This window comes from Schistocerca serialis, chromosome 1 (assembly GCF_023864345.2).
Source record: "Schistocerca serialis cubense isolate TAMUIC-IGC-003099 chromosome 1, iqSchSeri2.2, whole genome shotgun sequence".
NCBI lineage: Eukaryota > Metazoa > Arthropoda > Insecta > Orthoptera > Acrididae > Schistocerca > Schistocerca serialis.
This window is the reverse complement of record NC_064638.1, coordinates 813,472,873-813,499,139: the sequence shown is the minus strand read 5'-3', so window position 1 is coordinate 813,499,139 and position 26,267 is coordinate 813,472,873. Positions and strand designations below refer to the sequence as shown.

At 38.3% G+C, this 26,267-nt stretch overlaps 1 protein-coding gene across 2 annotated transcripts in view; it reads left to right on the top strand.

Moving 5' to 3' along the window:
* Positions 1–4,380: 4,380 nt before the first annotated feature.
* The window catches only part of LOC126484244 (N(G),N(G)-dimethylarginine dimethylaminohydrolase 1), a 68,635-nt gene continuing 46,748 nt past the window's right edge, over positions 4,381–26,267 (top strand). Inside the window, exons 1-3 of one of the 2 annotated variants that reach the window (XM_050107670.1) lie at positions 4,381–4,674; positions 5,456–5,558; positions 7,025–7,122. In XM_050107670.1, coding sequence (XP_049963627.1) covers positions 4,414–4,674; positions 5,456–5,558; positions 7,025–7,122 — 462 coding nt within the window. In that variant the 5' untranslated portion in view covers positions 4,381–4,413. Of the gene's footprint in view, positions 4,675–5,455; positions 5,559–7,024; positions 7,174–26,267 lie in introns of both variants that reach the window. The other variant, XM_050107662.1, reaches the window with a different exon arrangement.

Here is a 26,267-nt window from a genome sequence, read left to right as displayed (position 1 = left end):
AGGTATTACGTCATCAGGAATCCCTGCCCACGCATTGATGCCGAACCGGCGCTGTTGAGACGTCTCAACCACTCCCCGACGACTGTCTGTAGCCCACAATTGTAGGGTTACCAGACGTCCGCATTTACGCGGTCATGTCCTCATTTTCGACGTGAAATGTAGCGTCCGCATACAGTTTTGCGATTTCTGTTAACGTTTGCATTTTTTGGTTTTGAGAATGAAGATCTTTTGCGGGCCGGTGTCGCCGAGCGGTTCCAGGCGCTTCAGTCTGGAACTGCGCGACCGCTCCGGTCGCAGGTTCGAATCCTGCCTCGGGCATGGATGTGTGATGTCCTTAGGTTAGTTAGGTTTAAGTAGTTCTAAGCTCTAGGGGACTGATGACCTCAGAAGTTAAGTCCCATAGTGCTCAGAGCCATTTGAACCATTTTTTTTTTTTTTTTGAAGATCTTTTGATTTTTGTTTTCATGTCGTATCGTCAACAATTTATGTACTTTTTACTACGGTCATTGAATTGCATCATTTGTCATTAGCTTAAATTCGATCTGTTACACTCACAAAATCGAAAATATCTATTTGTATTGCATACAAATTATGTATCTTTTACCTTCGAGATAGCTGCTTCGACCATAGGTAGTATCTATGGTCAAAGCATAGCTGTGATTGTCTACGTGTTGTTTGTTTTTGTGTGACACACGTGTTTTTAGCAAACTTGTTGATCATCTAGCTGCATCTTTACTTTCCGTATTCATCTTATTGGGTAAGTTTCGTGAATTTCAAAATATAGTTTATGGCACAGAATTATAGTTAAGTTTTGTAAGTGAAGACTTTTTCATGGTTTAGCTGAACAATAGGTTTTGATCATTCTTTGTTTAACTTTTGTTTAAGATAATTTCTCGTCATGCCAAAGAGGAAATGTGCATTTGCGGTTAAACTCCGAGAAAAATATCCGAGCTTCCGTCCTGGAAGAGTTCAATGGGAAGCAGAATGTATGATTTGTTGTCCAGGGACCTATGTATCTGTAGCAAATCACGGCACCAGCGATCTGGAAGTGCACATGAAAACAGAAAAACATATGAAGTGTGTTAGAGGTGCAAGTTCGTCAGGTAAAATGAGTAATTTTTTTTTACGGAACCCTTTGCTGAACTGGACACCAAAGTAAATGCTGCTGAAGGAACTCTTGCTTACCATACTGTGTTTTACCACAGCAGTTACAAATCCATGGACTGTACCAGCACAATTCTTCGCGTTGCCAGCCCATAATGCTTGCGTGGAGAGGTTGTTCTCCTTAATAGAGGCACAGTGGACAAAGGGGAGAAATAGACTCTTTATTGACAATGTAAAGGGGATTGCAGTGGTGAAATTTAATTTTAGAAATTTGAATTGCAAGAAGTTTTTAAAATATTTGTGTCAAGAAAATGAACAATGAACTTTTAAAAACGATTCAGTCAAATGAAAAATACGTAGGTGTGTGAGATGTGTGTAATGTTTTTATTTTTTTCTTATGTAATAAATTTAAGAAATAGAAATTGTCCTCTTTTTTCATCCTAAAATATGGAAAATGTCCTCTTTTTGGCATACCGAGATCTGATAATCCTACACAGATGAAGATCACACAGATTGATGATGCTAGTTCTGGTGAAGGTTGCTTCATCGGTGAAGAGGACTGATGACAGAAATTCCAAAATTGTGATGGTTTGGTGCAAAAACTATCGACAAAATTCTTCTCGTTGCAGGTGATAGGGATAGTAGCGGTTGTCATGCAAGATAACATAATCGTACTTTAGCTTACACCATGTTGACAGACCACTTACGTGGAGCTTGAACTAGGGTTCGTCTTCCCTGCACGTTCGTCTATCTGAAAGGACCCGCAATCACACAAACGCTCAAAAAGGGCCTGAATTGTTTTGTGAGGGGTACTTGATTTGGTATGGCTGTGCTGCCTCTCGACCTTCCATCTGCGTGGCCGTACACAAACGCAATCTCGTCTTATTCCCGGCACGACTACCGGACGATTCTGCTGCTTACAGTGCGCTGCGTCACTCACACAGCCTGCAACTCACAAGGAACACACGACACGTGGTCAGAGGAACTTTCATTCGTCAGCGCCGTCTACCATGTCAAAGATGAATTTCGGACACATGTTTACAGCACCTCCATTCCCAGTCAGGATCCGTCCCTGTAGTTTGCCGGTTTTATCCATGTCGACACTGCATAGAATGGCTGGCTCTAATAAGATATCGCTTGATGGCCCTAATCTCGCCAGTAACAATAAATAAATGAAATTATTTGTGTCCGTATTCGTTCAGTGACGAAGGTACTGTTCCAATCAGTGGATTACGTCGTCCAACATGGCAACGTAACACTTAAAATTTGCATGCATCTATCCCAGACGGCTATAGGCTGCTTCTGATACCAAAGTTGTCCTGTACAATCTCAGAAAAAAACACGATATTGCAAAATGATAAGTTACTAAGGTGGAAGTTGGCGATAGTAAAGCAAAAATTACAAAGGGAAACCCAGGGGAATAGCCCCAATTTAAACCTCGTAGGATTGAAACGCTCATCTCACACTTTTCTCGCATGATATTCTGAAAGCTTTGGATCAAGACAGTCAAGTAGACGCCAGTACTCCTCGATTTCCGAAAAGCCTTTGACTCAGTACCCATCTGCACTTATGTCAAAAGTACGAACATATGGAATAACGAGCGAAATTTATGACGGACTTCAGGATGTTTTCGGCAGTGAGGACGCAGCATGTTATCTTGGGTGGAGAGTCATCCTCAGACGCAAAAGTTAATTTTTGTGTTTACCCCAGGGCAGTGTGCTGGGACCCCTGCTGTTCATGTTGTAGACAATATCAAGTGTGCTGGGACCCCTGCTGTTCGTGTTGTAGACAATATCAATAGTAACCTCAGACTTTTTGCAGGTGATGCAGTTATCTACGATGAAGCACTGTCTGAAAGAAGGTGCATAAATATTGAGTCAGACCTCGATAAGTTTTCAAATAGGTGCAAAGATTGTCAACTTGCTTTAAACGGTCAGAATTGTAACATTGTGCACTTAACGAAACGGAAAAAACATAGCGTTCCGTAATATCAGTGAGACCCAATTGGTATCAGCCAGCTCATACAAATAATGCCTCAGTCCTGAGTAAAGAAGGTGGTAGACTTCGGTTTATTGGTATAATACTGGGAAATGCAATGGTTTACAAAGGTGATTGTTTACGTATCACTTGTGTGGCCCATTCTAGAGTATTGCTCAAGTATGTGTGGTTCAAATGGCTCTGAGCACTATGGGACTTAACTTCTGAGGTCATCAGTCCCCTAGAACTTACAACTACTTAAACCTAACTAACCTAAGGACATCACACACATCCATGCCCGAAGCAGGATTCGAACCTGCGACCGCAGTGGGTCGCGCGGTTCCAGACTGTAGCGCCTGGAACCGCTCGGCCACCTCGGCCGGCCAAGTATGTGTAACCCGTAACAGATAGAATTAATAGGGGATATTGAACGTTTACAGAGAAGGGCAGCACGAATGGTCAGACGTTTGTTTGTGTTTGCACCACGGGAGAGCGTCGCAGAAATGCTGAAGAAACCGAAATGGAACACTCTCGAAAATAGACATAAAGTCTACATACTAAGTTTCAGGTTCAAATGGTTCAAAAGGCTCTGAGCACTATGGGACTCAACATCTTAGGTCATTAGTCCCCTAGAACTTAGAACTACTTAAACCTAACTAACCTAAGGACATCACACACATCCATGCCCGAGGCAGGATTCGAACGAACCTGCGACCGTAGCAGTCGCGCGGTTCCGGACTGCAGCGCCTAGAACCGCGTGGCCACCACGGTCGGCTACTAAGTTTCAGGAACTGGATTTGTGACGACTTTAGGAACATATTATAACCCCCTATATATCACTCACATAGGAATCGCGAGGACAAGATTCGATTAATTACAGACGCACAGAAGGATTTAAACAATCGTTTTCCCGCGTTCTACACGTGAATGGAACGGGATGGAACGTCAGTGAACTGGTACCATGCACATCGCAGTGGTTTGCAGGCTATAGATGTCGATGTAGATGTAGACGTAGAAGTTAATTTTGCATGCCTTGGTGCATGATGCACTAGTTGTTAGCTTTAAAAAATTTCTTTCCTTATAAGTTGTCCACACAAAGAAAATATATTTTTTGGGTTGTTGGGGCTCCTTGATGCGTTTACCCCTTTCCACTTTGGCGCCTGTTGCATCGGGTAGCGTCAGCAGTGGGGAGACGCGCCGAGCCATTGGGCGTCGAGCGAGGGCTCTGGCCAACGAGGCGCGGCCGCCACTGCACCGCCGACCCGCCCCCCCTCGCCGCACACACACCGGGCTGGAACGCGGCCGCAGTAGCTCGGAGACCACAGAAGCAACATGGCGTCTTCTCTGAAGTTTACACACGCAGTGGTGTGTCGCATACCGCTCTCATTCAGGACGCGAGCCGAAATCGAGCTCGAGGAGGCGAAGCGGCAACATGAAGCTTACGTGCGACTTCTACGCGAGTTGGGTCTCGACGTAATCGAGTTGCCACCGGACGAAGCGCAGCCAGAATGCGTTTACGTAGAGGATACGGCCGTCGTATGCAACGGAATAGCGCTTATCACCCGACCGGGATCGGCGAGTCGCACGAAGGAGGTGAGCAAACGCCAGTGTTGCGGCGTGTGCAGGAGTGACGTCAGTCATTACATGCAATTGTTTTATTTTGGTAGACGGGCGGGAATCTCGTGGGGTGTATGTAGCACCCTTCCCAGATCTGGGTCACGGGGTTGGAGCTAGAAAGCGGTTGTGCGCATGCTCGATACAGAGACGACTTTAAAGCTCCATAGGGTAGTTGTTCATGACGTTTAAATTAGTGCGCTCTGATCAAGTCCTCACTATCTAGTCGCGCCTTTTCTCAAGTGGGTCAGAGACTGCAGCACGTATGACATCACCGGCACAGTGATGTCATGTGTGCTACTATCGCCTGTTACAGCCGATTGATGATCTCATACAACACTTCCTTTCACTGTCTGTTACAGGAAATAGTAGCGCACCGTTCTCGGTCGACTTACATTAAAGGGGAGCGGACTTGACTGTACCTTAGCGGATCGTGAATAAATCGGCTCGGACTTGGGGTGTATATTTTGTTGTTACTAATTCATTTTACAGATTTAAAGAAATTTTTCCCACGAATTCCGTACGTAAAAGTGAAATTAAGATTACATCAGTTTACTTTCGAAATGAAATCGGATTTTTGGTCCTGAATTGTATGCAATAAATCAGCATAGTTCTTGTCAAGTTAATGCGATGCAAGTCAACACTGACATAAAACATGAAAACCCTTTCCTATTATTGCTATCTTAACAAATAAATGTTCCACAGATAATCTCATTTTTGTAGGTTCGTTAATTTAATATAGTCTGGTTTCAACCTACAGGTGGAAACTGTAAGAGCAGTTTTGAAGAAAGAACTTGACCTTCCAATTGTTGAAATTGCAGATGAATCAGCAAAGCTGGATGGTGGAGATGTCTTGTTCACAGGTACAGCTACTGTTTGGATTCTTGTTGGTGCTGTAAGTGTTAAGAAAGTATTACTGAACACTGCCCATACATGCAGTTGTCTATACAGCTATTAGGGGAGAACAACAGAGAAAACATGCATTTTCACACGTTTTCAACATTGTGCAAAGATTTAATATCTATTTTGTAGGGAACAGTTATGAAAAATTGTAATATCTATCAGCAGGTTGTCAAATCCATTGAATTCAGGTCACTAACTTAACCCTTGCATTTCCACAAGAAACTGGTTGAAGGATAAATAGTAAATTTCTTTTATAGAAAATCTGTTACTTCATTTCGTAGTTCTTATCAAATAAACAGGACTTAACTAAAAATGTTTTGACAATTTGGAGTGGCTAGTTATTTTTCATTTCATATTTAGATTTCTCATTCATGAACTTAATTAGGCAATGAACAGCTTAAGTATGTGACAGCATTTTCTACTTAAATCATCTACAATGATCTTGTTGAGATGTTATATTTTACATCTGTATTCTAGGCTGTAAAATGATCTGACTAGTGTTTTAAAAATTGAATTTGCTTTGGTAATGTTGGCTGCTTTTACTTACAATATTTATGATGTGTAAACATTTTTCAGAGGTTTTTAGATGTAAATTTAATGTAACTTTAATGGTAATTGCATTGAATGCAGGTAATTCATTTCTATATTGGAAAGTAAATGGCTTTACATGCAGCTTTTCAAGGTAGATTATCCAGATGAATAACATTCAGTGGGTTTTTGTTACTGTAAATTTTATCAGGGCTAATTCGAATTGCCTAGATGGCTTTTGCTCTTTCATATGTTTGTTTTGCACTGATACAATACATTTGTTTCTTCCACATTCCATTCCTAGTAGTCCAGCACTAATGGAGAACAATCTGCTGCTCTCAGAATTGAATTACTGTAGGCTATATCTACATTTTTCAAAAAAATTACCGAGTAATGAGATATTCTATGTGCAGGCAATGGGGGATATTTGATTGTAGGTGATACAAAACCGAAAAATCTATTCCTGAAAATCAAGGAAGGGAAAAAGACAACTAAGTTGTGGAAGTAATATGAGAAAAGTTTCTAATTTTGTAATGCTAACAGTTTTCTTTGTGAAATTCCCTGTGAGGGTCAGTCATTTACTTGCCTTATGCTGCTTTCTTCTTTCATGTGTTCACAATTGGTAAAATGATTGTAATATGAAGCTTACAGTCATTTGTTGAATAGGCGTATTTCTCATGGCTTTTGTATTATATTGATGAACAAATAATGCTACATACTCATATCAATCTATGAAGTTTCTATTTCTGTTAGGGTTGACAGTTATGAGAATTTATATTTTGTTGGGCATGTGGCTTACATTGGCCTCTTTTTGTCAGTTTTGAATTGTATGATCTAGCTTTTCACCAAACCCATCCTTCAATTTTACCTCGTGATACAACCAGTCTGTCATTTGTAGGTCGCGAATTCTTTGTTGGTTTGTCTGAATGGACAAATGAAGCAGGAGCGAGAGCTGTGGCAGCGGCATTTCCAGAATTTCCCTGCACACCGGTCAAGGTGAGACCTTGTGTAGACATCGATGACACCTTCAACTTAGACATGATACAGGTGAGAGTAAAAGCAGGGGCAAAAACTGATGGCATTGGCATGGAGGATTTCCCCAGCGCACAGATTGGCACAGTAGTCTATTGGCTCTTCATCCATGAATTAAAGCATCTAAAGCTATTACCTTAAGTTTTGAATTTATTTATTTTGTGTTACGCCTGGAAAAAACTATTACAAGTGCTACAATTGTTTGGTTAGTTTCGCGTTCCACAAATTAGTGTACTATGTCATAATGATGTGAAATGAGTCATTTTATATTCACATCACAAATTATTTTTTAAACATGGCTACATGCTGACCAGTTAAAAGATTTTTTATTTATTTTATTTTTTAAAGAAAAGCTCATAACTTGAATATTACCTTAATATTCCCCTACAATATGATTTTGGCAGTCTAAGATTCTCTTTGAATATGAAGTTGATAGTGACATAAGTTGTGTTGCCTTCAAATCTTGGGGTTCAAGAAGCCTATGCTAAAGTGCAATGCAATACATGGCTGAGTGCCATGAAATGTTAATATTTGCAAACCAATTTGGAGCACAATAGTAAATGAACAAATAAGGTGCATTTAAATATATGTATCAGTTGGAGAAAAACAGAAAATTGGGAAATCCCCAAATAAGTTGTTACAGTGAAAAAGTTTCAGCGTATTTTACTGCAATGCATATCACAAGGAAATATTGTCAGTTATTTTTAACATCTCTGTACCTAGGCATATATGCATCAGAGCAAGCAGAGGTCACTTTATAAGGACCATACACCTGCATAACCTTGTTTCCTCTCATATTTTATAATGTAGAGACCCAGACTTTGAGTAATTACTTCACCACACTCATATAAATTTCATTTTTATGAAATTCTGAAGTAAATAGTACAGTATGCTAAATTATAATTGTAATCATTTGAGACAGTCATTGTCAAATGAACATTTTTATCACAATTCTCTTAGACCTCATTGGAATGCTTGTGTGCTGCCTCAGTGCTACAGATAGTCATACCAGTAGTGTAACCACATCAGACATGTACATGTTGTGAGGCCTGACTAACATAGGCTTCCTTGAAGAGTAGCAGCAGCACTTTTAGTAGTTGCAGGGGCAACAGGCTGGATGAGTGCTCATCTGGTCCTGTAACATTAGGTAACATGGCCTTCCTAAGTTGGTACTGTGCTAGGGCTGATAGCTAGGCGAAACTACAGTTTCTTTTTATTTCATGATGGCTTGAAGCTCCGTTGTATGATGATGGCATCATTGTGAGCAAAATATCCAGGAGGTAAAACTGGCCCTCTGGGCGAGGTCATCTCAGAAGATGATGTCATTGAGAGAGGAGGGTAGGGAGGAGGGGGGGGGGGGGCATAGAATGTTAGAGAATTTGAAAATAGAAATGCATTTGTTGGAATTTATATAGTGGGAACTGGTGAAGTGTTGTGACTAAGTACAGCATTTCTAGTGAGGGTTATAAACACAGTCAAATGTGGGTGATGCAGTGGTAGGCGTAACAATGAAAAAGAAAATAGAAATTCAGGTGAGCCTCCTCAAACAGCGTAGTGAATATGTTATTATAGCTAATCCCAAGACCCACCACAGAAGTACGACTATATATTCCTACTAGCTCACAGATGAGGAACAGACTGCGATGAAAGAAAAATTATTCAGTGCCTTAAGGGAGACAGAAATATAATTGTGATGGGGGACTTTAATTAGATAGTAAGAAGAGGAGGAGAAGGAAAGATAGTAAGAGAATGTACATTGGAGGAGAGGAATGAAAGGGGAGCTGCCTGATAGAATTATGCACGTTCCATGATTTAATCATTATTACTTGATTTCAGTATGAGAAAAACAGATAGTATACCAGAAAGAGTCTTAGAGACACAGGAAAGTTTCAGATATACAGGGTGATTATAATTAAAGTTAAACTTTCAAACCACTAGTCAGAATGATGTCAGATTGCAACGGAATATTTTCGAGAAGGGGGAAACGTATGGCAGAAGAAAAATAAATAGTTACAAAATTAACATTAGATGGCCCTGTAGACGTAATTTAATGGTGCTTGACTACAAATGACAAATGAATCATACAACAATGACTAAGGTGTACATTTGACATTAAACAAACTGTACTACTCAGTGTGCATGGGTGTACAGGTGTGATACTGTTAGTTATGTAAGCCCGTCCGCCATGGCAAGGTCATATCACATTGGATCAGAAACATCAGTTTTTAATTGTCCTGTGGCGAAAAACCGCATAAAAAGCATAGCTCAAATCAGTTTTTAATGGTCCTGAGGCCAAAAACCGCATAAAAAGCATCAATCAAAATCAAATCAGATTATTACCTTCCATGCGACTGGTGCAAAACATGTTCAATACCACCATTTTCTGCAACAAGTTGAAATCGAGAAACAGCATGTTCTGCAACTGACTGAAGTGTTTCTGGGGTCACATTCAGAATGTGTTGCACAATGCATACCTTCGATGCAGCTAAGTTTGCAGTCAGAATGTTAGAACAACATCTTTCAGGTAGCCCCACAGCCAGAAGTCACACGGATTAAGGTCAGGTGACTGGGACAGCCAGGCTGTAGGGAAATGGCAACTGATAATTCTAGCATTTCCGAAATGGCTCTAGCACCTGCTCAATTGGACTTGCAGTGTGCGGAGGTGTGCCATCTTACATGAAAATGATCCCATACACACATCCACGCTGTTGAAGATCTGGTATGATGTGATTGTGCAAAAGACACTCATAGTGCTTACCAGTGATGGTACAGGTAACAGGACTGTAAGCACTTGTCTCTTCGAAAAATGTGGCCCTATGATAAATGATGCCGTAAACCTGCACCACGCTGTGACATTTTCAGGATGAAGTGTTACTGGGTGATTTGCGTGTGGATTTTGTGCTGCCCATATTTGACAATTCTGTGTATTGACACATCCTGCCAGATGGAAGTGGGCTTCATCTGTCCACAAAATCTTCCACTGGCAATCATTGTCCACTTCCATGCAAGCAAGAAATTCTAAAGCAAAGGTCTCTCTTACTGGCAGGTCAACAGGAAGCAACTTGTACACAGGGTAATTTGGAATGGATGGCAAAGAAGGACAATTCATAGAATTTTACGCACTGTGCTCACGGGTATGTCTAGTGTTCGGGCAATTCTCCGTACACTACACATTTGCACACCGCTTCTCATCTCCTTCTGCATTGCTGTGGCCACTGCTTCCACTGACGTTGAGTCAATTCGTTTCCTCCCTCTACCAGGTTGCACGCCAAAAGAACCCGTGTTTTCAAATTTCTGAATCATTTTCTCCAGACCCATGGCAGTCATCAGACCAATGCCTTTTTTCCTAAAACCTTCAGTGTCCAGAATTTCTGCAGAGTAACATGTGGACAGTCATCATTCTTGTAATACAGCTTTACAAGCAGAGAGCAGGCAAATGTCGCAGAAATGAAAGGAGGAAAAGCCGTGTACCCAGTGTGTTTATACCAACTTCAAAGGGTCATGCACATGACAGATGTTTTGGTTTACGTATTCCGACACATACAGCACCATATATTGATCAATTTTCATACAATTTTTATTTTTTTTTCTTCTGCCTTACGTTTTCCCCCTTCTCCAATAATGTTCCATTGCAATTTGACGTCATTCTGACCAGTTGTGTTATTTCTACAGTGTTTTGAAAGTTTAACTTTCATTATAATATCCCTGTATATATTATGTAATGGTAAAATCAAACAATGGGAAATCCAAGATGGGATAATAACAGTCTGAAAAGGATAATTACTACTCATCACATAGAGGAGTCATTGAGCTGCAGTTAGGCATAACGACAAAGAATGCTAGGTATATTCCACTGTTGGACTAATCCTTCAACGTATATCAAATACATACACATTTACACAAGCAAGTCCAACTCTCGCACACATAGCCACTGCCATCTTCATGTACTAAATTGTGCCTTAGTGCCCGGAAACAATAGTGGCTGTATTTGTGTGAGTTGGGCTTATAAGAATGTGGGATTTTTTGTGTCTGGTGATTACATTTGGCATTACATAATATTGAGAAAGAGATTTAAGATTCAAGTGCTAAACAATGAAACATTTGCAGAAACAGATGTGGTCTGTGATTATGGTTAAATTATTTTGAACTGAAGATCAGAACTGAAAAATTGTAGGAAATTGAGGAAATGGAACTTGAATAAATTGAGAGAGCTGCTGGTATTTAACAGTTGGGCAATGATTGATTGAAAAAAAAAATACAATGAAAGAAAAATGAGTAACTTTAAGAGATGAAATAATAAAGGCAGCAGAGGATCAAGTGGCCAGAAAGATGAAGCTAAGCAGAAACACTTGAATAACAAACACGACTTCGAATTTAATTGAGGAAAAGAGAAAATATAAAAATGCAGCAAATGATGCAGGCAGAAGGAAATGTTGACATCTGAAAAATTAGATTGACAGAAAGTTCAAAATGATATAGCAAGAATGATCAAAGGGAGTAATGCAAAGCTGTAGGATCATGTAGTGTTATGAGAAAGATTGGATGCCACATGTAGGCAATACTAAATACTAATGGGAACAATTGAATGAAAACAATGCATTCAGTTGATTGTTGGAAAACAGTAGACTCATTTAGTTGAGGTTTTATGTATTAGTCGAATTTTTCATTCAACAATGTTGTACAAAGTATACATAGCTACTCACTATAAAGGCGACATGTTGAGTTACAGACAGTCACAACAAAAAGACTTACACATTTAGCTTTTCTCTGAAGCTGTCTTTAGGAAGGAAAACACATACCACCACACATTATGCAACACATGATCACTATCTTCCGACAAAATGCGACTGTGTCATGTTGTACAAAAGTAGCAATCTGGAGTAGGTTGGGGAAGGGGAAGGGATAGAATTGTATGGGTAGGTGGAGAGAAGTCAGCATTGCTTGGCGAAGCATGCAGGGATTAGATAGTGGCAGGACAGGGCTGTGAGGTGCAGCGTTGGGAAGCTCTGGGTTAGATAGGCGAGGGGGGAAGGGTCTTGGGGAGCATAAACTGGAGAGGAGCAGAAAGGGGGAAAGACCAATGGGGTGCATTGGCAGTGAGCTGTCCACAGTGAGGGGACATGAATTGGGGGCAGGTGATAGCACAGGGGGAGTGGAGACTGTTAGGTTGAGGGTTTGGTGCAATAGGTTACTGTAAGTTGAAGCTGGGACGATTTTGGGAGTGGAGAATGGTTGAAAGGATAACTGCTGTCTGCTTGGTTCAGAGAAGCTGATGGTGGAGCGGAGGATTCAGGTGGTCCAGGTCGGGGAGCAGCCATTGAAATCAAGCATGGTTATTCATCCTGATGATGGTAATGGATGAATAGCCACCTCCAAAGTATGGCCAAAAGAAAAGTGGACCACCCTGTGACAACATACAGCTGAACATAACATGCTTGATTTCAATGGCTTCTTCCCAACCCAGACCATCTGAGTCCTCCACTCTGCCACCAACTCTTTTGAACTGCACCAATCAGAGTTAACCTTTCAATACATTCTCCGTTCCTGAAATTATCCTGGCCTCAATCTACGGTAACCTACTGTCCCCCCACTGTGCACCCAACAGTTTCCACCCCTTCTGTCCTATAATCTCCTGTCAATTCCCATCCCATCACCCTCACTATGCACAGCTCACCGCCTGTACACCCACTGGTATTTTCCACTTTTTTGCTCCTCTCCTTTCCCACTCCATGCTGACTTCTCATCTCCAACTGTACTCTGCTATCCCTTCTCCACATCACTCCAGGTTGCTGCATCTATTCGATGTACACAATTGCATTTTGGCTGGAGGTAGTGGTCACGTGTGTCTGTGGTGTGCTTGCTTCTGTGAATATCTGTGTTTCTCTTTCTGAGGAAAACTTCGGCTGAAAACTCAATATGTAACAGTCTTTTCATTGTGCCTGTCTGCAACTGAATTTCTCATCTTTATGGTGAGTAGCACTCTATCCTTTGCATAATGTTGTTGATTTTCCAACCTAGACTTTACATTGCTACAGTTTTTCATTCATTCTTTGGAGTGAAAGCAGTCTATGGGAGCAACCAAATGAAAACAGTTGATTCAGTCAGTTATAGTGTTATGTATCCCTGCTTTATCATCACCTGTCATCACTTGTTGCTGTTCCGATATTAGCTTTCAGTTCTTCTCTTTTTTTGAATAGTTATTTTCTTAACAGTGAACTTTGTGCCTGGATCAGAATTCTGAAACACTCCATGGTGTGGGAATAGAAACAGCCTTAAGTTAAATTCATTATGATATACAGTATCTTCAAATATGATTCATATTATGAACCCATATTAATTAAAGAAGCTCAAATAAAATTAACGAATGATAACAAATATTTCCCTACACACTTCCAGGAAGTAACAGTATATACTTAAACAGCAAACAATTTAAAAAATTGATTGCTTTCTGTTCACATCACTTCAGCATTTAACAAAACAGAATTATTGGTGATGGGTGCAAACCAGCAGGAAGAGAGAGACAGAGAAACAATAAATTAAAGAGCATTTGTTCTTTTATTTAAACATAAATTTATAATGTAGGACCAGTTACTAATCTTTTAAAATCAACCAAAAAGCCATATTTAATGCCAAGAGTATGAAAAATTTGTGTTTAAGTAAATAAATAGATAAATTTTAAAAATACTTCATTTTTAAAAATGAGTGTTTTTTTCACCTTGTTTTGAAATGATGTACATTATTTATCTTTACAGGAGATGATTACCCTAGTAATAGTTGTTGTATAACTGAATAGGCTGAAAAACTAGTCATTTTTGATAAATTACTGAAAAGGCTGAAAAAGTATGCAAGTGAAATCATTCAGACCCAAGACTAAGTGAAAAGATGCGTACAGCTGTCATATACTTGTGCCAGTCAGTTATCTCAATTAATGAAATCACTTAAACCTGGAGATTCATGTAGCTGACGTGCCCACAGAGATGAAACTGACTGGATTAAAAAAAAAAAAAAAAATGCTGGCCAGTTTGTTGTTGATACCAGTCAGCTGTTTTAGTGTAGTTTGAGCTTTTATAAAAGAATTACCAATGAGTTTGACAGTATAATATAGGTCTAAGAAAAGAAGGGAAGGCTGTTAGGTGCAAGAAGGCATTGAAAGGCCTAAAGTAAGATAAGGCACTGCTGACAGGTACGAATATTACTGAACTGTTATCCTAACAAATCATGATTGCAAAATGCTGAGTTTTTTATTGTGTTTATTTATTATTTTCAAAAGAATGGAATGACTTGTATAACCTCCCATGGTGAAGATTAGCTTGGTTGGACAATATCGTCTTGATCACAACTTCGAAGTTCGGAACTTGCCCCATATAAAATGTGAATGGTTATCTACCACTCCTACAGAAACCATACCACAGGTACGAGAGTTGAAGGATATCAATGGGAATCAGTGGATGAGAAGGAAGTGAGCCAGAGTTATAGCCTATTCCAATGTTATTCAACATGTACACTGAGCAAGCAGTAAAAGAAATAAAGAAGAGATTTGAAAATGAATTAAAGTCCAGGGAGAGAATAAAAATTCTGAGGTTTGCCGACAACGTACCTCCCCTGTCAGAGACAGGAAAGCACTAAGAACAACAGTTGAATGGAATCCATTTCTCAAAAAGATTCTAGAAGATGAACAACAGGTAATCGAATGTAGTTGAATTAAATCAGGTGATGCTGAGGAAATTAGATTAGGAAATCAGACATTGGTTGGACAATATCAACTTGAACACAACTTCGAAGTTCGGAACTTGCCGCATGTAAAATGGGATGTGCAATAGCAAACAAACTTTTCTGAAAAAGAGAAATATTTTAACATAAAATATAAATTTAAATGCTAGAATGTATTTTATGGAAGTAAATGTCTAGTGCATAGCCTTATAAGGCAGCAAAATTTAGATGATAAATAGAACAGACAAGAAGTGAATAGAAGCTTTTGAAGTTGATGATAATGAAGATTTCTGAAGGTAAAGTGGGAGATTGAATGATTGAATAACTAATGAAGAGATACTGAATCAAACACCGGAGAAAGGACATTTATGGCCCAGCTTGATTTAAAAAAGGGCTTGGTTTATTGATACAACCTGGGCCCATCAAGGAATAGTCAGTTTGGTAATGGAGAAAAGTAATGGGGGGGGGGGGGGGGGGGAGGAGATTGAGTAGTGACAACAACATATAAATTCATCAGTTATGTTGTTGCAGTAAGCTTGTGCATTTAGAAAGAGGAGAGGGAGGAGGAGGAATTAAGTTCATATAACAGAAATAAAATATTGAAGTATTTAATAGGTTATTTTTATTTGTTTGTTTTAATTTTAGCATGTTTTGACTTTTTTTTCTCAAAAACTGGCAGTGAGACAGTGTCACAAACAACTTCTTCTGTGTTCATCTCATTTACAACTCAGTGTTGTGATTCTCGGCTGTATGCAAGGAAAAAAAAAATGAGTGGACTGAAAGTAAAAGGAAATTACTTGAGAAAATCTAACAATTTTAAATTGACTGTATGTCCACTTGTTATTAAAGTTTTATTTAAAAAGGAAGCTATCTTTTGATGATATTATCTTATAATTTATGGATGAAGTCCAATAGACACATTTATTTCCATTGCTGGGCTGTGTTTACAGAATGCCACATCCCTGCACTAGTTATGGAGTGTTGCTTCTGTTCTATTACAGTGCTTGTCATATTGCCAACACTGATGGCTCTTATGATGATGGAGCAACATATTCAGGTTGCTGTAGTGTTCGTGCATTAATGCTTTTTGCTGGTACTGGTATAGTCACAACAGCGATTTTGTAACATTTCAATGCTACAGTATCTAGAAAAAGCACATGAACAAGTCTCAACCCATAGTAGACTGGAACAGTTGAAGAAGAGTGAGTGTGCAATATAGTATGTATTTCTTTTTGAATATTTAATAGGGATGTTTATTACATAATGTTGTATACTATTTGGTTTTTAACTGCTGCTGTATAAATGAAGCTATCACTTATCAGTCAAATCACATGTAGAGAAGTATCATTGCTTCTTGTAGAGAAGGATCTTAATTCTTTATTTTACTCCTCTTTCTCTGTCTCTTCTTTTTATCTTTCTCTTCTTCCCTTTTTTTCATTGCAGTTGTTTTATTTCTATTGAATTGTATTTCTTATGCTTCATTTGTTTTAAATTCACCTTTGGCCTCAATAGCTTTAACCCTCCATCTTCTGTTATTTTATGTTTTTTAAGAAGCAAGTATGATTTTTTGCTCATGTTCTACTTATTTAATCTGTTTAACATAATTTCAAGAGCTGTTTATTGTTCAGACGAGATTCATTACATAAGAATAAAGAGAAAATTTGAAAATATATTGTGTCTCAGCTTTCTGTTTATCAATTAGAATGTGTGTAATAGCACAAAATAGCATCCAAATACGGATGATCCTTAGCATAACATAATTTAAATTTGCAGGAGTGAAATCAGTGTTCTATTCTGGTAGACACAATGTGTATTCATAAAAAACTGTATTTTTGGTAGGAGGTAGAAAAGCGGTTTCAGGTCCTAGATATTTATTATTCCACATTCTAGTAGTAGCCTAATCACCACTGGTTAAATGTTTTATCACATGGTGGTTCTTCTGATCAGCAAAAGATCAGGGAATCACAAAATATTGCCAAGAATTTAATAGTTTGTGCTCAAGCAGATGGTGACAAGGCATTTGAGCACAAATAGTAGGGAAAAGGGAGAGGGGTCATTATACTCACATTGCTGAAAACCAGTTTTCAATGTGCTTGCACTTTTGTTAAGATTGCTTGTACAGCTGCTTCTTTTGAATAGGTGTCAGGAAACTGGATTTACAGTTTTTTTTTTTTTTTTTTTTTTTTTTTTTTTTTTTTTTTTTTTTTTTTTTTTTTTTTTTTTAAAAAAATCAAGTGCATCTCCCCATGCCAGTTCTGTTGCAATGGCCTAAAGCTAACTCCCTGTTGATCACATGGATGATAGTGAGGACAACACCAAAGCTTCCAATTGCTCAAAGACCAATGCCTGTCTCAAAGACAGCCTGCCACATCATGTTGTGTCTTCCTTATCTCTGCAGCACAATGAAATTACTACAGTGTCACTTCCCATGTCAGTTAACTGCTTCCCTAAACAAGTACCAAGCTGTCAATAACTTTTTGCACCAATTTGCCTTGCAAATGAAAAATATGATCACTCCACATAACAGCCATCTTATTTTTTTGTGCTGTAGCAGTGCCATTGCTGATAAAACTACTCTTCCTATTTCTACCCAAATAACTGACATTTTTATACTCATAAATAAGTCTGAAGTCTTCACACATCACAAGAACTTTAAAGCTTGCAAAAGAATGGAAAATGATCAAAGAAGGAAAGCACAATAGAGAGGATAATTGATCAGAATGTGAGGCATGGAAGATTTACTGGATAGTAAATGTTGAATGTAATATCAAAGAGTTCAATTTTTGTAATACACTGAGAGACAAACACAACTAGACACCATGAAGTGATTATCCTAATGAGACAGAAATCAGTAGCTGTGATGTACATGTACAGCCAAACAAATGATTACAGTTCCAGATAAATTGGATTTACAGTTTTTTTTTTTTTTTTTTTTTTTTGTCAAGTGCATTTCACCATGCCATTTCTAATGCAGTGGGCTAAATGTCTGGCTCTTATTTAAGCAGTTATTCGGCTTGGCATTGATAGAAATGTTGCATGTCCTCCAAAGGATATCATGATACATTCTGTCCAATTGTATTTAGATCATCAAAATCCTGAGCTGGTTGGAGGGTGCTGCCATAATGCTCCAAACATTCTCAGTTGGGGAGAGATCCGGTGACCTTGCTGGCCAAGGTAGGGTTTGACAAGCACAAAGACAAGCAGTAGAAACTCGCAACATGTGTGGGCAGACACTATCTTGCTAAAATGTAGTCCCAGGTGGCTTGTCATGAAGGGCAGTAATAAGGGGCATAGAATATTGTTTATGTATCATTGTGCTGTAAGGGAGACACGAATGACAACCAAAGGTGTCCTGCTATGAAAAGAATAGTTGTCCCAGACCATCACTCATGGTTGTTGGGCTATATGGTGGGCAACAGTCAGGTTGGTATCCCATTGCTGTCTGTGGCATCTTCAGACATGTCTTCACTGGTCATCAGGGCTCAGTTTGAAATGGGACTCATAACTGAAGACAATTTTACTCTAGTCCGTGAGATTCAATGCCAAAGACATGTTAATGTCCTGAAGACAGATGGTCTACATAGGCATATAAACAGCTCTTGAACATTGTTGCATGAATGTTTAACATTTGTTGAAATAAAAATTCAGCTGTCTATCATTCACCCATTATCAGTATCTGAAATTACAAATATTTGACTTCAGTTCCAAAATCTCAGTGAATGATGTACAGTGTGAACCCAGATTCAACCAACCAATTTTTGTAGGTTTTTCAGTGATATTTCCAGATTATGTTTGCATTAAGGATCTGTGGCCTCCATTGGTTTGTTACAGAGTAATTGCTTTTTATGTGATTTCATACTTCCATTTCTTTGAGTTGGTGTTTGAAGTCAGTTTTATTATCTATTAAATTCTTTACTTCATGGGTAGGTGGTCAAAGGTTTTTATGGCTAGATTGCTCACTCCTTTCTGTGCCACACTAAGGCTGAGTAAAGGATAATATAAGCTGTTTTTCCTGTTAGTTTTATGTTTATGAATGCTACTGTTGTTTTCAAAATGTAATCGGTTTTTGATAACAAATGTTGTAATGGAGTAAATGTACTGTGAGGCTGCCATCAGTATACTAAACTGATTATAACTGTAAAGGTTTGTATAATCATTTTTACACTGTTGTCTTCAACCAACACTCTCTTCTTCAATCATGAGTTTCTGCATTAATGTCATAACACATTTAGCATGAAACTATGAAGAGTAAGTAAAGTTTTTTTAATTTACATGCCCCAATCTGGTATTCCCTATAGCAAAAATTATAGTGCTTAGATATTTAAGATGATTTTCAACATGCAACTTCCAGTTCAGGGGTCTTTTCAATATAAACTCCTAAGAATATCATTATAATAGAAGGAAACATTCCACGTGGGAAAAATTATATATAAAAACAAAGATGAGGTGACTTACCGAACGAAAGCGCTGGCAGGTCGATAGATACACAAACAAACACAAACATACACACAAAATTCAAGCTATCGCAACAAACTGTTGCCTCATCAGGAAAGAAGGAAGGAGAGGGGAAGACAAAAGGAAGTGGGTTTTAAGGGAGAGGGTAAGGAGTCATTCCAATCCCGGGAGCGGAAAGACTTACCTTAGGGGGAAAAAAGGACAGGTATACACTCGCACACACGCACATATCCATCCACACATACAGAGACAAGCAGACTGCTTGTGTCTGTATGTGTGGATGGATATGTGCGTGTGTGCGAGTGTATACCTGTCCTTTTTTCCCCCCTAAGGTAAGTCTTTCCGCTCCCGGGATTGGAATGACTCCTTACCCTCTGCCTTAAAACCCACTTCCTTTCGTCTTCCCCTCTCCTTCCCTCTTTCCTGATGAGGCAACAGTTTGTTGCGAAAGCTTGAATTTTGTGTGTATGTTTGTGTTTGTTTGTGTATCTATCGACCTGCCAGCGCTTTCGTTCGGTAAGTCACCTCATCTTTGTTTTTATATTTAAACTCCTAAGAATTTAGAATATTCAGTTTCTTTCTTTCTAGTGGTGTGGTGAGGGTTTATCATGGGGATTTATAATGGAGTCAGTGATTTGGAAAAGGCCCATGGGTAGTTTAGAGCAGCTTACAGACATTTTAGGATGCCATTGGAATGATGCACATATCATGTTCAGAGTCAAAGGTTACTGTACAATGTTGTATTTGTAAGCAGGGTATAAATCACAATGACTTAAGAAAGAAGTTACCTTGCTACACTTTTTTCTGTTTGTATTTACATTTTTATTCATTTTACTGTCTGTTGCAGTGCACATGCCATGATTTAAACTCTGTAGCTCTCCCTCACTGTTAGCAGTCAGTTGCATTGAGAATGTTATTAGGTAGCATATGTGTCATAATCCTCAAGTACAGTATGCTATTGTGCTCTATTGCTAGCCTGTACGTAATGCATGCTCTTAGATTGGGGTTTTCTGCATCTTATACATTTGTCTTTCAATTTTACTACTATTATTATTTTGTACATCAGTCATAGACATTTTTTGTGGCAAGTACATCTTTTTTAATATTTTGTTATAAATTTAGCATTTGGATATTATTCAAATAGTGTGTATTAAAGCACTGTACAAATATTTGTGTTGTAGTGAAGTGCTGGAAGTAGTCTTGCTTCAGTTTCCAGCATACTGTTTACAGATTACAAATTTTGTAACACAGTTTTCAAGTATTGCAGTACCTTTTCTCCTTTATTTGCAACATTCATTTTTTATTTCTTTAATTCTATAACAACTGCATTAAAAGGTGGATTTATTTTTTTGTGACGATAATGAAACAGTGTATGCCCAGAAAGGTATGTAAGGTATCTTAATTTTTGCCCCTGAAAAGCACTTTTTAAAAGAAGGTTGCAGATATGCAGTGGAGATGTCATGGTGAATACCATTATATTGGAAATATTCCTGACAGTGACAACACAGGTCATGCACTTTAAGTATTGATAACTGAAAACATTTTTCAAGAGATTTTCCTGTCTACGTAGGAATGGTATAGACTTCCCTGTATGTACACTGATATCATTATGTGAATTCAGGTGCCTTGGTAGCTTTTAGGGAATGAGACCATAATACACTGTTTATAAGGTTGTTTTTTGAGTTGCAGTTGTCTACCTCAAGTGTGTAGATACGGAAATAGGTAGAGAGTGAAAAAAGTGTCAAATCTTGAGTACAGAAAGCTAGTAGTGCATTTATTTGAGTATAAAATTTGAATAAGAGTGATTGTTTCCCAAAAAATCAGAATTAGTTTATTCAAAACTAATTTAAAACAAATGATTCGCTATGGAAGTTGTGATGCTAATGCTTCTTCATCTCACCTATTCCTAATTAGGAATGACCTTTAATTTGACCATGAGGCATTGTACTGCAACAATCAAGACAGTAATTGCCTGTAGTAGCTGCTTTGAAACTAATTTTTCAGTCTGTGTCTAATGACAAGTCAATGAATTTAAGCTACTACACTTGAAAATGATATATCAAAATTACAATAGGAGTAATGAACGAGTTGCTGCTCATACTAACATCTTTCCAGCAAAGATGAGATGGCTGGAGGGAGGGTTGGTACAGATACTATAAATAGGACACTTTACTTTGAATAACACTTTCTATACATTTCTACTCAGTGTCAACACGCACAACATACAATAATAAATAACAGTTATGTAAAAGACACATAGTAAAAAAATGTATAAATAATGTGGACTGCACTGAAGGTACAGAGTGCGCTGTGGTGGCTGGTTATCTGTGTACATAGTTGTATAAGGATCATTCCAAATTAATTATGAAGTTTTTTAATTTAACACTTTACAGTAGTTGTAGTGGTAAGCATGAATTAATTGAACATATCACTGTAAGAGTTTGAACATTTCATAGTCTAACTTTGTCATGTGTAATGAAAGAAACTGTTTTCATTGTCATTAATTTCACAACAGTTCATCCTCTGGATGAAAATTAATTTGACTTGTTACCTGTGGAAGTTGATGTCATCGTATCATTCACAGCCCATAGTAAAATTCCTACATTAAGCTGGATTTGTAAAGATTTAATTGACTATTTTTATTATGTACTGGAAGTATTCATTTCACCTTGTAACAGCATTATTATATACTACTGTAAAATATGAGCACTTTAGATCATAGAAGATACGAAGGGTATTTGTTTGCTGCTCATGAAATGAAACAAGTGCCAACAGAAGCACTTTTCATGTAGGAAATTATTGAACTTGTTCCACAGAGGGAGCTTCACTTTACAAAACCAAAACACTTGACTTCACATAGCAGTGTCTTGTGAACCACTTCACTGACAAACACAACACTCATTATCAAAATACTTTAATACTATAGTCACTTTAGCAGGTCCCCAAGTAGTATTTCATGTAAGAGCAGCTTTGAGGCTTTCTCTAAATGTTGAATCCATGACTACCCACTACTGTGTCACAAAAAAACTGCTAAAAAGGCTGGCTACCAAGCCAGTTCCCTTAAATGATGTATACTTTCTGTATAACCATTACTCATTCTCTAAATATGTTTATACATTCTGGTAATAATATTTGATGGTTTAGTTTTTACACAGTACTGCTTATTATTAAATGCTTTTGGTCATTAATAAATGCAGCCAGAAAGCTAATAATCTGTGTTAATCAATATTCATTGCTACATGTACACAGCAAATCATTACAGTAGGTAGAGAGTTACAAAATCAATAGCCACTAGAAAGTAGTTAGTAGCTTACAGGATTGCCCACTTTAGGTTTGTACTCTTTGTTTGAGTATTATGACTGCTGCTAGACAATGTGAGAATGCACAGATCTGCTACCTACACTGGTGTATCTCATCTTGCTCTTTACAAATGTAGAACAATGAAAGTTACGGTGACAATAGTATGGAGATGGCAATAAGTGTATTATTAGAATGTGAAGAATGGGAAAGACACTTAACATATAATCCATTAAATCTGATTGTTTGGGAATTGCTATTATGAGATGATAATTATAAATGTTGAATGACCAGAGGTAATTTCAGTAAAGAAAAGAAGTTAAAAGGGACGTGGTTACGACATATACTATGGAAACTGAAAGGTGCTTTTGATGAGGCGGTGCTTCCATAAAGTTTGTAAGGTACCAGAAATTGTGAAAGATCATGAAAAAGCTGGAAATGTACTGTTTAAGAGGCTTTGAAAGAGAAAAGGGAAACTAAACAGAAATAAAGGCCATGCTTAAAAACAGAACAAACAGGACATCTTTCATGGATGCTATATGTTCCAGCAGTTTCCCGTCATTTCAATTCTCATCCATATCATCACAGGCATCCAGTAAACTAAACTGAACAGTTGTATGTAACATTCCATTATAGCCATAATTAATTTCACTTTGAAATGAATACTATGGTTGGAGCACAATATCTGACAAGTCTTCATTCACATCACTTTGTAATCATAGGTAAGCAGGAGGAAAGGATACTGTGATATGAAACTCTGTGAAGGATCAGTAGACATTAACGACAACAACAATAATAGTAATATTTATACCTTCCATCATTGATGGAATGTGGGAATGCAGAATTAGAATAGGAATACATTTGCCTTAGAGTGCCAAAATGATTGTCAGTTTCTTTTTAAAGTGCCATGTTTGCTTTCAGGGTTACCAGCTCCATTCTCAGTATAATCAGTATGAGGGTATGCATCTTCGTGTTTTGCAGCGCAAAGACTGTTCCATAAAATTTCGGCGACTGTTCCATAAAATTTCGGCGGTCAGTCACTTAAATTCAGCTTCTTCTAATATTTCAGCTGAATACCGTCCAGCCATCTTCAGAGTGTGCCAAGGTGACTAACGCTCCAGCACTTACTCTGTCCTTTTAAACCAAGCAGTGGTTTGGTCCTCGGGTTTAAAAGGACAAAGCAAATGCTGGAGCGTTAGTCACCTCGGCTGACCCTGAAGATGGCTGGACAGTATTCAGCCGAAATATTAAAAAAAGAAGCTGAATTTATGTGGCTGTATGCCCGAAATTTTATGGAATGGTATGGTGTTTGTCTGCCTTAGGATCATAGCTTACTGGACAGTGACAGCAGCAAACCTATGATCACAGGAAAAACTTACCTCATATCAGTCTGTGTACACAGACCAGGTGTGCCTGAGAATGAGCCTGGCAGCCCTGAAATCAATCATGGCACAATAAATAGAAATTGGAGATCATTTTTGCAGCCAGTGGCAAATTTATTCCTAACCTCAATGAATGAAATAGTAATAATAATAATAATAATAATAACAATAATAATAATAATAATAATAAAAATTGAACCCTTGTAATAGATCAGACTAAGTGCCTTATAGTTACACCCATGCTAATCATAGATTTCAATTTGAGGTATTCGGCTTTAAGAACTTGGTTGAAGCTGCAATCCCAGAGTACCTTTTCCCATATTTTCATCAGATACAACAGAAGCCCTATTATTAATATCTGCATTATCAGAACTATTGCAAAGAAAGGCATGAATGGCTTAGTGATTATTTAAGACTGACCCACATTTCTTGCCCTCTCTCTGAAATCCACATTCAAGAAAGTGCATAGCATTCCTGGATTTATATGTTCAGAAAGACAAATCTGTCTTAGCTGTTACATTATTGCAATCTGTCATATGAAGGATTCTGAAACAATCATGGACCTAAAGAGTACAAAACATATTTAGAACACTCACAAATGCACGTTGAAGAAGAGAATACTATATGCTCTTGAAAAACATAAAATATTTGGGGCCAAGTTTAAACCACTATCAGCATAAATGTTAGCATAAACTCAACTGCGCTTTACTAGATGCAGTTCTCTACAGGCCACTGTTAACTGCATCTCAGAGGTTACTTCCAATTGTTGCAGTTAATAGGGCTTCTTCTCATTCCTTTCGTGTGTGGAGTACAGGAATGAATGACTGCTTAAAGATCTCTACGCACACTGTAATTAGTACCTTGTTTTCACAGTCAGTATAGAAGTGATACATAAAAGAGTTGTGTAGCTGGAATAAAATAACTTTGTGATTAACACATTGAAATGATTGAAAGGGGGGGGGGGGCATTGTTGTCAGGATTTAGCGAGCCACACTTGCCAACACTCTTCATGTACCTACAAAAACAAGCAACAAGCAAACACATGGTGCTTGAGAAAGAATTGTGATTAGCTGTCATTAAATTCTTCATTAAAAGTTGGCTCGTGAAACTTTGTAAGTAGGCTTGCAGGAGATAGTTTATGGGGCAAACAAGACTATGACCATTTGTACTGCCCTTTTTACTCTAAATTCAATATTCCCTGTCAGCCCTATCTAGTACAGATTCTACACACTTGAACGGGTCACACAAATGTTTTGTTAGCAATCTCTTCTGATGGCAACAGCATCTTGGTACTGAATCATATTTGTACCAAATTTGGGTGACATTTTTGTTATACATTTCACCATTTTGCCACCTCCATCTGTACAAAGAGGCTTACCTTCATGGTAATTTTCTTGCTTTACTAATCTTGGTGTGTACCAAGTTTTGTTGAAATTGCTGAGAGCTGCGTTGGACCACACACACGCGCGCACGCGCGCGCGCGCGCGCGCGCGCGCACACACACACACACACACACACACACACACAGGGATAGATATGCACAGTGATTAGGGTGTCACATATTAATAACAAAATCTGGCAACATTCCTGTAGTGATTATGCCATTCTGGTAAGACGTGTGTTGCAGTTTATTGTGAAATCCAGTTGCTTCTTCACAAGAATAATGTACGAGAAAATTGTCAGTAAGTAATGGCAGTATGTTCTAATAATTTTGACACTAATTCTTATTATTTTAGTGCAGTGAAAAAGAGTTTGAGTATTTAAAACGTATTGGGAGAGATTTCTGACCATGAAGGACTTATACAATGAAAAAACTGAGGAGATTTCTGTAATTTGCATGTTTCTGCAATTTCTCTTCGTACAATTAAAGAAGAAGAAACAATCAATACAGAATTTATCACTGAACTTTGTAATGAATCACACCATATTGTTTCTGCCTGGTCAGATGTATCTCCTGACCTTGCAGTACTGCCTTAAACAAAAGGACAGGATGATTGATGTGTAAACCATCTGTCTGTGAATCATATAATCTCTCCTGGTCAGCTCGCTCTCCACTCTAAATCTTCTGCCAGTAGTCAACTGTCGCAGTGCATTTGCTTGCCACTAGGATGACCTTTTACAAGATCCAGTTTACAAACAAGTGAACAATGGTCCTACATCAATGGTGACAAGGAAGACAATCTCACTGCTAAACAGCTCAAGAATGGACAAGCATATGGTTAGAAGGCTGTGGCCCAGAGGAGCGATACCACCATGCCTGTATGG